General features: G+C 35.4%; 1 protein-coding gene across 7 annotated transcripts in view; it reads left to right on the top strand.

The window, feature by feature from the left end:
- EPN2 (epsin 2) overlaps window positions 1-15,292 on the top strand; it is a 111,260-nt gene that overhangs the window by 35,117 nt on the left and 60,851 nt on the right. For 4 of the 7 annotated variants that reach the window (XM_056806746.1, XM_056806747.1, XM_007497960.3 and 1 more), the window contains 2 exons: window positions 626-1,383; window positions 3,393-3,563. In XM_056806746.1, coding sequence (XP_056662724.1) covers window positions 789-1,383; window positions 3,393-3,563 — 766 coding nt within the window. In that variant the 5' untranslated portion in view covers window positions 626-788. The remainder of the gene's footprint in view (window positions 1-625; window positions 1,384-3,392; window positions 3,564-15,292) is intronic. The other 3 variants (XM_056806749.1, XM_056806748.1, XM_007497962.2) reach the window with 1 other exon arrangement.

Below are 15,292 nucleotides of genomic sequence, written 5' to 3'. Positions count from 1 at the left end.
TATATTGAACTTACAAGAATTTATTATACAAATGAGTAACATAGATCCAGGTTCTAATATGGGTTCTACTAATTAGTCATGCCCTTGGGTAAGTCATTTACTTCTCTGTGAGAGAATTTTTTGTAAAATGAGGCTATTAGACCAGAGGGACTATAAGACTTCTTCCTATTGAAATTCTGTGATTCTATAAGTATTATTTATTGAATACCAAAATTCAGTTGAATTGTATGTGAAATTCTTAGGAATGGAATGAGATAGCAATATTGATAATTTGTCTTAATTTCCACTATAAATACTTCAGATTTTTTTAGGATTACAGGCTAGAGCTAGGAAGGATTGCCAGAACCATCTAGTCCAAATTCTTCATTTTACAGATGAAAAAAACAGAGGCTCAGGAAGGTGAGGCCACAAGTTGTCAACATTAGAGATCATATTTCATTCTAGGTCCTCTGACTACAGAACCAGTCCATTGTATCATGCATATTGTACATGATTACTTAAGTAATTGGTCATAACTTTGAAGAGAAAAGAACATGTAGAAACTCTTAACGTTTGTTTAAAATGTTAGTAAAAATTTAACCATTTTGAAATGTTAAAACTGATTTAATTTTGATTCTTTCTTTAGGTCATGGCTTACAGTTTTTTGCCTTTGAGTCTCAGAAGAAAATGATATTATAAGGGCCTTGCTTCAGATCATTCAATGATACAGAACCTTCATAGGACATAAACTTTCTGAATACCAAATTGCGTCTTTGTAAAGGGCTTTAAAAGTATAACAGAAAATAAAAATGACGACTTCGTCTATAAGACGGCAGATGAAAAACATTGTGAACAATTATTCAGAGGCTGAAATTAAAGTTCGAGAAGCAACCTCCAATGACCCTTGGGGTCCTTCTAGCTCTTTAATGACTGAAATAGCAGATCTGACTTACAATGTGGTTGCATTTTCTGAAATCATGAGTATGATCTGGAAACGGCTAAATGACCATGGGAAGAACTGGAGACATGTGTATAAGGCCCTGACCCTCTTGGATTACCTGATTAAAACTGGCTCAGAACGGGTGGCACAACAATGTAAGGAAAATATATTTGCTATCCAGACACTAAAAGATTTCCAGTACATTGATCGAGATGGTAAAGATCAAGGAATTAACGTAAGGGAGAAATCTAAGCAGCTGGTATCCCTTCTGAAGGATGATGAGCGACTTAAAATTGAGAGGGCCCAAGCCCTGAAGACCAAAGAGCGCATGGCTCAGGTGGCCACTGGGGTTGGTAGTAACCAGATTACCTTTGGTAGAGGTTCCAGTCAGCCCAATCTGTCAACTAGCTACTCTGAACAAGAGTATGGCAAGTCTGGAGGCTCCCCAGCATCTTACCATGGCTGTAAGTACAATAGTCTTTCTTCATGTAAAGAATATGGCTTTAGTTTACAAAGTGTTAATTTTGATAAGATTTGAAATATTCATGATTTTTTGTATGTTAAATGGAAGAGGTAACAAACATCTAAAGCACTATATAATTATAATCTCTTTAGTCATTTTATATTTGATCCTCAGGATGTTTTGTAAAGTTGTGTAGTCTCTGACTTCGCAACACTGAATGTCCATGAAAATACAGTGAAGAATTGATTTTGTATTTTGCTCCAGATCCTGCTCAGGTCCTTTTTGTTCTCCACTGTTTTTTCTTGCACATAATATATCTTCTCTAAAATTGTTGTTATATAGCATCAACCTGAGTGTAGCTTATTCCTCTTCTTGCTAAACAATATGATGTGACTAGATCTAGTTCCTATCTTCTCAGAGGGGGCAGTATATATATCTATATAGATATATATATAGATATATATATGTGTGTGTGTGTGTGTGTATTTTTTTAAGAGCTTTTTTTCCTGGATCTTATGCATGAGCAGAACTTCCCTTCTAGTTTTATTTTGGAACCTAAAGTAAACAAAGGTAGTGTTCATGTCAACAAAAGTTGGAAGAAAAACCTGGCATCCCAGTTTCTACAAAATATAAAATGTTTGCCACAAGGAAGTGGTTAATCTCCCTCCCTAGGCAAATTAAGATTTACTTTCTTTTGTAGTTACAAAGAAATTGCTAGGTTTTAAAGATTGTATTTCTATAATCGATATCCTTAATAACTCCATATTTTGTTTCATTGTCACAAAGGACAGTTTTTTCTGTCCGATTTTTCCATCATACATTTATATTGAAAATATCCTGGCAGTTTTAGTTCATTTCTGGACTTGAAATGTGAACTTTGAAATGTTTCCTCATTTTGCACATTTTAGACTAGTTTGGCTTTGTGCCTCTTCCCTGTGCTGAAGAAGGTTTCCTTTGTAAACAGAATATAGGAATGAAAATACAATTAAATATCTAATAGAAAAGGTTACTTTGAGACAACTCTAATAAAGTAATGCCTGTTTGCACAGATGTAATTAGATAGTATATAAATGTTTCCATCTGTATAGCATTCTAGTATAGCTTTGCAAATAGTAATCCTTATTTTCTAGAAAGCCTGCTTGGCTCAACGAATGTAACTTTTAATTCAGTTCCTTTGCTCAGTGCAAAGGGGATGGTTTGGGTGTAGAAACATTTTCTATTCATGTATGTAGGAATTTTGATTTAACATTCAGGTTATGTTATATGTCTTCTTATTTTCAGTTTCCATAGTTTTTCTCCTTTTAATCTGAGCATTAGTAATTTAAGTTTATTAACCACTTAAAATTTTTCTGCTTATCTTCCCATTTATCTTCAAATAGAGAACTATGACATTTCACATAAATAAACCTTTGTCTAAAAATTAAAGGTGTAATATGAAGCAGAAACCCTTTGTATTCTTTGTTTTTCTTTTCTCCATCTTGACATTTCCCTTAAGAGCCCTTTTAATTGTTAACATCTGTTTGATTAATACTTATTTCTGGTAAGTTCTGGTGTACCTTTCTTGCTTAAGGTATAATTTAGGTTTAATAAGGAATCACAAAACAGAAAATGAAAACATTAAAAGACTTGTGCTTGATAAAATATTTGTGAAACTGTTATGTAGCTAAAAAGAGACAGCATAGTACAGCAGAAAGAGTATTAGGATTGCTCATTCTCGGGGCTTCAGTTTCCTAACATATAAACTGAAGGGATTGAATTAAATTATCCTGAATGACATTTCTAGCTTTAGAGTGATTTGATTAACCTCTAAAATAAAAGTTATTTTATGGAGATTATATTTAATTGAACGTGAAATAGTGCTTCCAAATGAAGTATAGGCTAAAGGAAATCAGTTTAGGTTTAAGTCTAGTTGGCCAATCCTGAATTCCCTTCTTTTGCAAAAACTGCAATGGGATCTCTAATCACAATTTTTCTTTTTGTATCTGTGTGTGTATGTGAACTGAATGACAGCACCTGGAGCTGCACTGTGTCCCCAGCACTGTGCAGGTGCCCTAGTGAATCAAAGTGAGGATCTCCATCAACTGAATCACCACCATCATTTCCTGCAGCACTTTGGGTTTTCCTCCTTTCCAAATAGTGACTGGCCCCAATCCTGCTTAACTTGTGATCTCACAGCCCAAGGTGGTATGGCTGTTAACTTTACTTGTTCCAGTAAAAATGATCAGCACATTTGCTAGTCGTCTGCATATCTTTCAAGTACAGCCAACTCTTTTATTATTCAGAGATAGAATGTGGGGTTTGGGAATTATCTGGGCCCTTTTGCTTTTCTTCTTCCCCTCTGCTTCCTGATTTGGCCATTTTGCTAATTGCTAGCATTATCACTGGAAAATAAAATGAAATATAGTCACATATTACTTGTTAGAAGCTTTGGTAAAGGTATAATTGGGGAAGAATTATTTGGATTAGGCATACATTTTGTTTATCCACACTGTCCCTGTTTTCCATTACTATGGAAAAACAGATGCTAATTACACCATTGTTTCTCAGCTCTTGGAGTAGGATTGAAAGAACCTGGTTTCTAGTCCTAGTTTTGCCACCAGATGTTCTATGACCTTGGTGTACATTTCTTAACTTCTGTTTAGGTATGGGACTTGATCTTTAGGGTCTTGTCCTATGTCTTCTGTCCTTTGTTTTTAGAAACCAGTTTGAAGATTGACTTATTAAAATGCTTGAGTTGTTTTAAAATAAGAAATTTAAAGTTTAGAATTTCATACTACTATAGTGCTGGCTTACGTAATAGATGTGCTTTAAGTACTTTTTGTCATTTGCATTACAGTAGTTTTATGAAGATAGAATTAATGTTAAGTTATGGATTTCAGTTACCTACTTTACCTTCCCCTTTATATTCCTCAATTAGTATGGATAATTGAGAGTTAGCTGTACTAAAAATTCTAGGCACATTCATTAAAGATAGGGCCAGTTGGTGACAATTGCATCTGTTAGCCAAGTAATTAATAATACATCTTGGTCTGAATCTAACAGGTTATTAAAAAGTGAAGATTTCACTATTGTCTACTAGACCTACAAAATTCTTTTGGGATAATTTGCCACCAGTTGTAATTTATGTACTTCTAAAGATAAAAATGCCTCTCATTCTCTTTGTATTAGTAGAACAAAATATGTTTTCTTGAAAATATAGTAAGCAAACATTAATTCAGTCCTGGAGATAGCAACAACTCATTCATATTACTAACTTGTTTGATTTATACTTAGTGAAGGTATTTGAGTATATGTTCTCTATTTTTATTTCTGAAATATTTTTTCTACCATTCCTTCTGCATTATCTAACGACGTATGGTGTTATATGCAAAATTAACTTCTTTAGAAATAATGGCCCAAATTTTGCTTTAAAGCATCACACAAATGCAATTTAATAATGTCTTTTGACTCTGATCCCTAATATTCTTTGAATTTCCAAGAAAGGGAATGCTAGGCTTGGAGTTCATTCAATCCATATTTATCAATCAGTCAAGATTCTGGCAGCTGTTATCTACCTTCTCCAAGGATATTCTCCTTTCTTCCTTAAAGAATACTGTGCCTGGCTCTTAGTCTTTCAGTCTTTTTCAAATCCAGCCCTCATTCAAGGAGGCTTCAACATACGTATTGCAATTTTCTTAAAAACCCTAATTTCTTAGTGTCTCAGTTTACTCACTTCCTATGACCTTTTTTTACCCAACAAAGGTATTAAAAATTCTGAAATTTCTTTTCTTTTATCACTATTTCTTCCCCTCTGCTTTACCATCCCAAAATCCTCAACCCTATTCTTCATTTACAAACCACGAATCCCTCCATCTTTTAGTTATTTATTATCAAGGCCATCACTCTTGAACTTCCTTGACTTTCCTCTCTTCATCATCTCCATCCTGTGGGAAACTATACACAGTCCTCTATTCTCAAATCTGCTGCCCCTTTACTTATATCACTTCACATACTTGAAAATTCCAGCCGTGGAATAGTTCCTATACCTCTAGGGCCTTCCGATTCTCAGTGTAGCTGAATGGAGCTGGAGAAAATCTCAGAACCAAGTGGACTGATTCTACTACAAATTTATGTTTCATTATCTCAGTTGAGCTCTCATTCCTGCAGGAGTACTAATCAATTCACTATCCTAAACTATTTTTCTTCATTCTTCAGATCTCCTTGGGCACTTTCCTTCCTGCTTCCCCTCCCCCACCCCCACCCCAGAACCTTGTCTCATATTTTACTGAAAAAATTGAGGTTCTTAGCTGAGAGCCTCCTCTTTTCCCCTCATTTCACATCACTCAGCTGCCTTCTGTCCCTATCTCCATCATATTAAAAAAGTGGCCCTTTTTTTTTTTGCTGTAAGCATAAGTTATCCTATCATTTTCCAGCAGTTTGCCTCCTCTTGTTATTCCCACTCTCATTTTCCTTGACCACTGCTTTCCTGCTACCTACAAACAAACCTATTTCTTCCCCATTCTCAAAAAACCCTCACTTGATTCATCTAACCCCCAATAACTATCATCCTATATTTCTCTTCCTTTTTGTGGCTCCTTGAGAAAGCTGCCTACAATAGATGATTCCATTTCCTTTTCTCTTACTCTTAACTCTACAGTTTTGCTTACAACCTCATCATTCAGAAACTGCCCTTTCTACTGGTTAATCTAATAAAAAAAGAAAGAAGAGAATCAAATTAACAGTATCAAAGATGAAAAGGGTGATTTCACCTCTAATGAAGAGGAAATGAAGGTCATTATTAAGAACTATTTTGCCCAATTATATATGGCAGCAAATATGACAATCTGGGTGAAATGGGTGAATATTTACAAAAAATATAAATGGCCTAGATTAACAAAAGAGGAAATAGAATACTTAAATCATCTCATCTCAGAAAAAGAAATTGAACAAGTTATCAAGGAACTTCTTCCCTAAGAAAAAATCCCCAGGGCCAGATGGATTCACAAGTGAATTCCATCAAACATTTAAAGAACAACTATTTCTAATACTATACAAATTATTTGACAACAAAACCCTGCCCTTTCCAGAGTTATGGATTTCTTTTCTCTTGGTTTTCATGCTTCTTCCCTGCCTATCTGATCACTTATTCTTGTCTCCTTTGCTGGATCTTCATCCAGGTCATACCTGCTAAAAGGGAGTCTCCCACAGCATTCTGCCTTGGTCTCTCTTCTCTCCTCCCTCTATACTATTTGACTTCATGACCTCATCATTTTTCATGGATTCAGTTAGTATTTCTTTGCTGATTCTTAAATCTACTTACCTATCCCTGATCTCTCTGCTAGGTAGCACAGTGTTCCTGAAGTCAGAAAGACCTCATTTTCCCTGAGTTCAAATCTAGCCTTAGACACTTAAAAGCTGTGTGACCCTGGGAAAATCACTGAATCCTGTTTGCTTTGGTTTCCTCATCTGTAAAATAAGCTCGAGAAGGAAATGGCAAACTACTCCATTATCTTTGCCATCTTATCCATAAGAAAACCTCCAATGGTTTCATGAAGAATTGGACGTGATTGAACAACAACAACAAAAAATCTCTCTGCTGACCTCCAGCCTCTCAAATCTCCAACTGTTTTTTGGATATCTCAAACTGAATGTTTGTTATGTATCTTAAACTCACCATGTCCAGAACTAAACTCATTATAAACCCCCAAATTCCTCTTTTCCTCTTAATTACCCAAACTTAACAACCTGTCATCCTCACTTTATCTTACTCCCTATTTCTTGTGTTGTCAAGTCCTATTGATTCGACCTTTGTAATAATATCTTTTAAAAATATTTTTAAATTTTAAAGTATTTTTCCATGGCTGCATGATTCATGCTTTTTCCCTTCCCCCTTCTGGAGCCAACAAACAATTCCTCTGGGCTATACATGTATTATCACTCAATACTTACTTCCGAATTATTCATTTTTGTAATCATTTAAAAACCAAAACCCCATATCTTATTTCCATGTAAACAAGTGATAAATCATGTTTTTCTTCTGCATTTCTGCTCCCACAGTTCTTTCTCTTGATGTGGATAGTGTTCTTTCACATAAGTCCCTCGGGATTGTCTTGTCTCATTGCATTGCTATTAGTAGCAAAGTCAGTTACATTTGATAGTTCCACAGAGTTTCACTTTCTATGTACAATGTTCTTCTAGTTCTGCTTATTTCACTCTGCATCTGTTTATGGAGGTTCTTCCAGGTCATATAGAAATCCTCCAGTTCATCATTCCATCACCATCATATACCACAATTTGTTCAGTCATTCCCCAATTGAGGGACACTCACTTTTGTACAAACATTTTTCATGGTCTCTTTGGGGTACAAGCCCAGTATCAGTAGTGCTGTATCAAAGGGCATGTGTAATATCTTGTATACACTACCGTTTCTCCTGTGACACTGCTACACCCTGGTACCGACCAGTGTCTTCTCATGCTTGGAACATAGCCTCTGTTTGGTCTCCTTGCCTCAAATCTGACTACGTGTCTGTCTCTCTGTCTAGCTTTCAAAGAAAGCCCTTCATAAATAATCTACTCCCTTCCAGGTTTTCCAGTCTTCTGTTACACTTTACTCTGTGATCCAGTTACATTGGCCCATTGGCTGTTCTTCCTACAAGACAGTTGTTCTCCAGATGGCATTGTCACTGACTGACCCCCATACCTGGAATGTTCTCCCTTCATCTCCGTTGAATCTCAGCTGGTCCTGCCTTTAAGGCTAGTCCCTTCCTTCTGAGATTACAGTCTTCCATCTACTTCTGATTATGGTTATTTGTATGTTTTCTCCCCCATTAGACTGTGAACTCTTTGAAGACAGGAACTGTTGTGCTTTATTTTTTTCCCCACCTTTCTTGGTATTCCTGGTACTAAGCACAGTGCCTGGCATACAGTAGCTTCTTAAACTTTTGTTGACTGACATTTAATTGAAGGATCTAGTCTCCTTTTCTGGTGGATGATTGTTTGATATCTTTTTATTTTTACACTAAATTAATTTCTTTATATAGTTATCCATATATAGTCCCTTACAACAAAATCCTTCATGAGAAACTGTATAACAACATAAAATACTTTGTAACAAAGAATTTAAAATAAAGAGGAAGCAAAGCAGTTCGGCAAAACCAGGTAACATTGATGTCTTACACATATATTACTTTTTAAAAAGGAATTGCTGTCATTTCAGTACCTGCTTTCCCTAAGAACTCTAACAAAGAAATGCAGTTAAGCAGAACCAACACATTAGTCTTGTCTGACTGCATAGACCTCATTCCCTGCCTATGTGCATCATTGTTGTGTGTCCTCTTTAGTGAAACTTGTTCCCAATTCTTTGCTCCTATTATGGTCCCTATCAATCCCCAATTCTTTAATCTTAAAATAGTTTCCTTTATATTTTTGTGGTCATTTTTCCTATCCTATATTGTTCTTTTGATTCTGTTTGCTTGAATTGCACACAGCTTCTTAAGTAGCATTTTATTTCATATATTCTGAGAAATTATAGAGCCATTGTGATGTAAAGTTGGAGTAATTCTCCAGCAGAGATTTTTATCGTTTACTGTTATTGTTGACATTTCATAGAATCTGAACTGGAAGGGACATCAGAGGTCAAGCCTTCTTTTAATTTGAAGATGATGATTTTATCAAGAGTTCAAAAAAAAGAACATTTGTACTGACTCATCCGAATGGTGTGCCCTGGCTTTACAAGTAATTTTTAATATTGTTATAAGGTATAAATTGGCATTTATCTACATTATTAAGATCTGTGTATGATTCCCACAGTAAAAGAATAGTAGTTAATAATACTTTTTCTCTTAAGATAAAAATAAAAAACAAATATCTTATACACATATCCAAGTTAGTTTTTAATTTAAATGCAGGACTTCCACAAGTTAGAATTGATTCTAGCTTTGCCCATTTCCCTTCTGTTAGGGGTTGCTATGTCTCAGTGGTAAATTTCTACTTACCGCTTCTTTAAGGGTATAGCTGTGAGCTGGAGAAATTCTGTTCCTGATAAGGCTACTGTAGTAAAAAGTTGGGGGTGGGAGGTTGGAGATAAATCCTCTTTTACTTTTTTGTTGTTGGGGACTTACAAACGTTTTTGAGAGATTCAGATTATAAATTTTATTGCTACTATACATAATAAGTGTATAGTAGCAGCATAATCCTCAAGGAATTAAATGCTAAATTTTATGGACCATTGCTCTCTACTCCTACCTTTTTGAGCTGCTAATCCTGATAAGGGTTGATTCAGAAGGGAAAAGAAGGCAAACTTTCAATTTCATATGGAAAACATCTTTTTAAACACATTATATATTATCCCAACCTTAAATACTTTCCATATATTATTGTTGATGTTTGGGTGGAGAACCATTCTTTAATATCATTATGTTATCAATCAGTTATAGACCCCTTTTGCTTAGTCTTTCTCATGTCTTTTCCCCCCATTCTGTTTCATTCAAAGAAGGTTCCATATAAGCATTTGAATCAAACCTTTTAAAAGTGTGATGAATTTTGAGGTCAGTAAGTAGAGAGAAACCTGGTAGAGCATAAGCAAAGATAAGGATAAGAAAACACTCAGTTCTCAAACTGATCTTCTTAAAGCACAGACTTACCTTATAACCTCTTCTTTCTCTCTATTCAAGGAACTCCAGTGTTTCCCTATCACTGCAGGATAAAATGTAAAATCTTTTATTTGACATTCAAAGTTCTTTACAACCTGGTTCTTTCCTGTCCTGCTCATCTTTTTACTAACCCTATCTTCCTTATTCTTTCCTGGATCTTTCCTTTTTCAAATGCTGGCTGATATGCCACCTTAATGTTAGTGTCTCCTTTCTGTTGAGTATATCCAATTTATCCTGTGTATAGCTTGTTTGTACTTTGTGTTTGTGTGTTGTCTTTCCCATTAGACTGGGCTTCAGAGTAGGGATTGTTTTTTTACTTTTGTATCCCCAGTGCCTGGCACTGTAATAAGTACTTATTAAACAAGTTCTGACTTGACTTTGGCACTTAAAGCCCTTCACAAACTGATCATTTCCTACCTTTGCAATCTCCTCACACATTACCACTCTTTCTACCCATTGTATGGTCTAGCCTTACTGGCTTGCTTGCTTTTCCACCTCTGATCCCTCTGCCTTTGTATTAGATCCCCCTCTTGCCTAGAATGCTCTTTCCCTACCTCCACTTCTTAGAATCCCTTGCTTTTTTCCAAAATCAGGTCAAGTACCACATTCTGAAAGGGATCTTTCCCAGACCCTCCAGCTGCTAATGTCTTCCATCTAAAGTTTCCTTCCAAGTAGGGCAGCTAGGGTAGAAAGTGGATATAGTCTCAGGTCTGGAGTTGGACACTTCATTTTCCTGAGTTCAACTCTGACCTCAAATACTTAGTAAATTTGTGGCCCTGAATAAATTATAACTCTGTTTGGCTTAGTTTCCCCATCTGTAAAATGACCTGGAGAAGGAAATGGCAAACCACTCTTGCATTTTTGCCAAGAAAACTTCAAATGGGGTTATGAAGAGTATGGCGGCAACTCAAAATCCACCGCAAAACAAATAGCAAATGTATAATGTATGAACCTATTTATGCATATGTTGTCTACATCCATTAGTAAGTTCCTTGAGGACAGGCTGTTTTTGCTTTATCTTTGTATCTCCAGTTATTAACATAGTGCCTGACACTTTAAAAAATGCGTATTGTGATTAACTATGTGGTAGCTGAGTGATTTGAGAGCCAGGCCTAGAAATGGGAGATCCTGAATTCAAATCTGGCCTCAGACCTCCTAGTTATGTGACCCTGGGCAAGTCACTTAATTCCAGTTACCTAGCCCTTACTGCTCTTTTGCCTTGGAGCCAATACACAGTATTGATTCTCAGGTGGAAGTTAAGGGGTTTTAAAAAATGGTTGAGTAACTGATAGATTTAGATGGGGAGATAAAAAATTTAGATGAAGAAATTACTGTACTCCTGAAATTTGTACCAAAAAAGTGCTCTGTGAGGTCCACATAGAAAGCTAGTTATAAAAGGAAGGTTTCATATAAGCATTGGCATTTGAGTTGAACCTCTAAAAAGTGTGATCGAATTCTACAGTCAGTGGGTTGAGAGAAACAGGACATTCCAGGCATAGAGGATACCATAAGCAAAAACAAGGATAAGGAAAACACAGAGTATGTGTCGAGAAGGTAAATAAGGGAAAGAGAAACAAAGTAGTCCACTTTATTTGGAGCATGGAGTATGTGGAGGAAAAGAGTATGAGATGTCTAGAATGGTAGAGTGACTCCCTATGTTCGAGGGTCTTGGAAACCAAAGAAAGAAGTTGAATTGAACCCTTTTTTGTTACATTGAGAGGAAAAATGTAACAAGATTTATGTAACTAGATCCATGAATAAAACAGATTATTATGGCAAGTAAAGATGATTAATGGTGAAATCTGGGAGACCTTTCTCCTCACCTTCTCCCAAATCCTAGACATGTTCAGCCTCGGCCCATTGTTTTTATTTCTGTTTTGAAGGGATGCGACATTTGATAAGATGTGTCAAAGAACTACCCTCACACGAAAAACTAGATATGAATTGTATTGAGTGGTTGAAGAATAGCTTATCAAATTGTGGTACATCAAAATGTAATAGAGTACTTCTACATCATAAAAACCAGTGAACTGGAAGAAACATTCAGAGAAAATATAGGGAAAATTCCGAGAAATTATTTATAAAATAAAGAAAGCAGAACGCGAAGAACAATATATACATAATGACGACAATAGTGTAAATTGAGATAAAACTCAAAGGCAGCAAAACAGATCCAATACAGTGAAATAGTATTGGCACCAGATTAAGAATACACATGCTGTAGTGGTGTTTCTATTGTATATGAATTTAGCATATAAATTCAGTAATGCATGCCATTTCCATTTTGTGCCTTTCTAATTGAACTTAAGCTGAAGGACAAGGTCTTCCCCTTCAAATGGTCCATTAGAGGAACCCACTGATACCTCTCTCTTCTTTCCCTCAAAAGTTGAGCAAAGGGAGTAGACAGCCCTCTTCTTATCCCAAAGTTATCTTATTTTACATTGTTCTCTTTTGTCTGAGGTTATTCAGCTTGGAAAGAGATTATAATATTGACTGAAAACTCTTATATACCCAGCTGATAATAGACCTAAGTCAGTAAGATAAAACTGTACTGTATTAACAAACTAAGTTACAAAAATCAAAATGATATTTACTGTTTATTGATCACTCGTCAGTTTTGTTTATATTTTTAGGGAATGAGTATTTGAGAAATGTCTCTTGTGTCCAAGTAAAATAGCTCTTAAGCCCCCCCCCCCATAATACCTAGATGTTTTTTAATTTCTTGTGGGAAGAGATTATAATATTGACTGAAAACTCTTATATACCCAGCTGATAATAGACCTAAATCAGTAAGATAAAACTGTACTGTATTAACAAACTAAGCTTTTTTTTTTTACTGTTTATTGATCACTCGTCAGTTTGGTTTATATTTTTAGGGAATGAGTATTTGAGAAATGTCTCTTGTGTCCAAGTAAAATAGCACTTAAGCCCCCCCATAATACCTAGATGTTTTTTAATTTGTTGTAACAGAGTGAACATCATTTAGCCTCTTTCTTCTAAGTAAAATATAGCAGCCATCAGTAAATATTTATTAAGTACCTATCATGTGCCAGGCACTATGCTAAGAGCTGGAAATACCAAAAGAGGCAAAGGACAGTTCTTGCCCTCAAGGAGACAACATGAAAACAAATATATACAAAGCAAATTACAGGATAAATAGAACATAATTAACAGAGAGAAATCACTAGAATTAAGGGGCATTGGGAAAGGCTTCTCATAGAAGGTAAGATTTTCATTGGGGCTTAAAGGAATCCTGGAAGGAGCTTATGAGATACCAAATGAAATATAGAGGAAGGAGAGAAAGGGGAGACAGATATATTACCTATCTTAAGGCTTTTGTGGAGAAAGAGCTTTGTAAACATTAAGTTATTATTTAAAGGTGAGTGACTTGATAATATGAGACAACTTTTTGGTATTGGAGTTGTCATTATCAAGACAGGTTCATGAGTAGAAATAAAGTAAATGGAGAATTGTGTTAGAGAAGATTTTAATCTCCTAATTCAGGAGTTCTTAACTGGAGTTTTGTGAACTTGTTTTAAAAAGTATTTTGATAGTTAAATTTTGGTAACAGTTTCAGTGTAAGTGGTTTCCTTTATAACCCTGTGCATTTAAAAATACTCTTTTGAGGAGTCCATAGACTTCACCAGATTATCTAAAGGGACCATTATATACAAAGCAGTTAAGAATTCCTGTTCTAAATGTTGAAAGTAGCACTAGCAGAGAATTAGAATTTTAGGAAGAGTCAGTGTGGTATTGCATGCCTAAATAGTCTTTACTCTTGAGGGTGTTGACGCTGAGGAATTTGAGTTTCTCATTTACATTTTTTAAAAATTTAATTAATTTATTTGTTTATTTAATTTAGAATATTTTTCATGGTTACATGATTCATGTTTTTTCCCCTACCCTCCTTCCTGCCCCCTCTGAGAGCCAACAAGCAATTCCACTGGGTTTTAAATGTATCATTGTTTAAAACCTATTTCCATATTATTATTTGTAATAGAGTGATCATTTAAAGACAACATTCTCAATCATATCCCCATCGAATCATGTGATCAATCATGTTTTTCTTCTGCATTTCTGCTCCCACAGTTCTTTCTCTGGATGTGGATAGCTTCTTTCTCATAAGTCCCTCAGAATGTCCTGGGTCATTGCATCACTGCTAGTAATAAAGTCAGTTACATTCGATTGTGCCACAATGTATCCGTCTCTGTGTACATTGTTCTCCTGGTTCTGCTCCTCTCACTCTGCATCAATGCCTGGAGGTCGTTCCAGTTCACATAGAATTCCTCCAGTTTGTTATTCCTTTGAGCACAAGAGTATTCCATCATCACCAAGTGCCACAGTTTGTTCAGCCATTCCCCAATCAATGGACACCTCTTCATGAATTTGAGTTTCTGACTTGCCATAGGGCTAAAACACTAAGTCTGACACTGAGATAGTAAGTCTCCAGGGCTTCAGTGTTGCCTGAGGAGGTTAAATTGGCCTAGGTTGGAAGTGGAGCAGGTCAAAACTCTTTCCAATCAGATAGGGTCAGGCAGTGAGTAGCAACTTCTTATTTCTAGTCTGGATGTAAGGGAAACCCAGGGACATGCCATGCTCCCCCCGCCCAACTTTTTTACTCTAAGGGTATACTCATTAAAAGTGAAATCATTAAGAAAGGGATAAAAAATTAGGTTTGCTTTTTTTTAGTATTTTAAAGTATTCTTCCTACTTTCTCACCTAAAATCTAAAAACCTAAAAATTTTAAGTTGTAGTATTCTTTTATTATTCTAATGTTAGTAGTTTTTATGTTGTAATAAAATCATATTCAATTTTAATATAAGTGGCAAATTTTGATAATTCATGGTACCTGACTTTTTTTTCACTGCTCCTTGGTGGTGATAGATTCCTAACTTGACCAGGAATACAAGTTAGGTAGAAATTTCACTTTGACAGGTATATAAATAGTCTGGGAACAGGGAAGCAGTCAATAGGTTTATTTCATTGAAAATCAGCACTGTGTAGGCACTTTGGGTGGAATTTATGAGAAAAATGTTAATTCTTGCTTGTAGGAAGCTTCAATTTCAATTTCAGAACCCTAAAATTAATGAAACAATTGGAGATCAGAAAAATAATTTTCATTATGTTAAATAATTGCTGTCAAGAATAAATTAAAGTCATATAGAAGTATATGAAAAAGTTCTCAAAGTCATTACTGATTAGAGAAATGTAAACCAAAATAATTCTGAGATGCCGCATCATCAGACTAGCTAAAGTGACAAAAGGGTAAAATGACAAATG

This window comes from Monodelphis domestica, chromosome 7 (genome assembly GCF_027887165.1).
Source record: "Monodelphis domestica isolate mMonDom1 chromosome 7, mMonDom1.pri, whole genome shotgun sequence".
NCBI classification, from domain to species: domain Eukaryota; kingdom Metazoa; phylum Chordata; class Mammalia; order Didelphimorphia; family Didelphidae; genus Monodelphis; species Monodelphis domestica.
The sequence above is the reverse complement of the archived record's forward strand: the minus strand, read 5'-3'. Positions and strand labels throughout refer to the sequence as shown.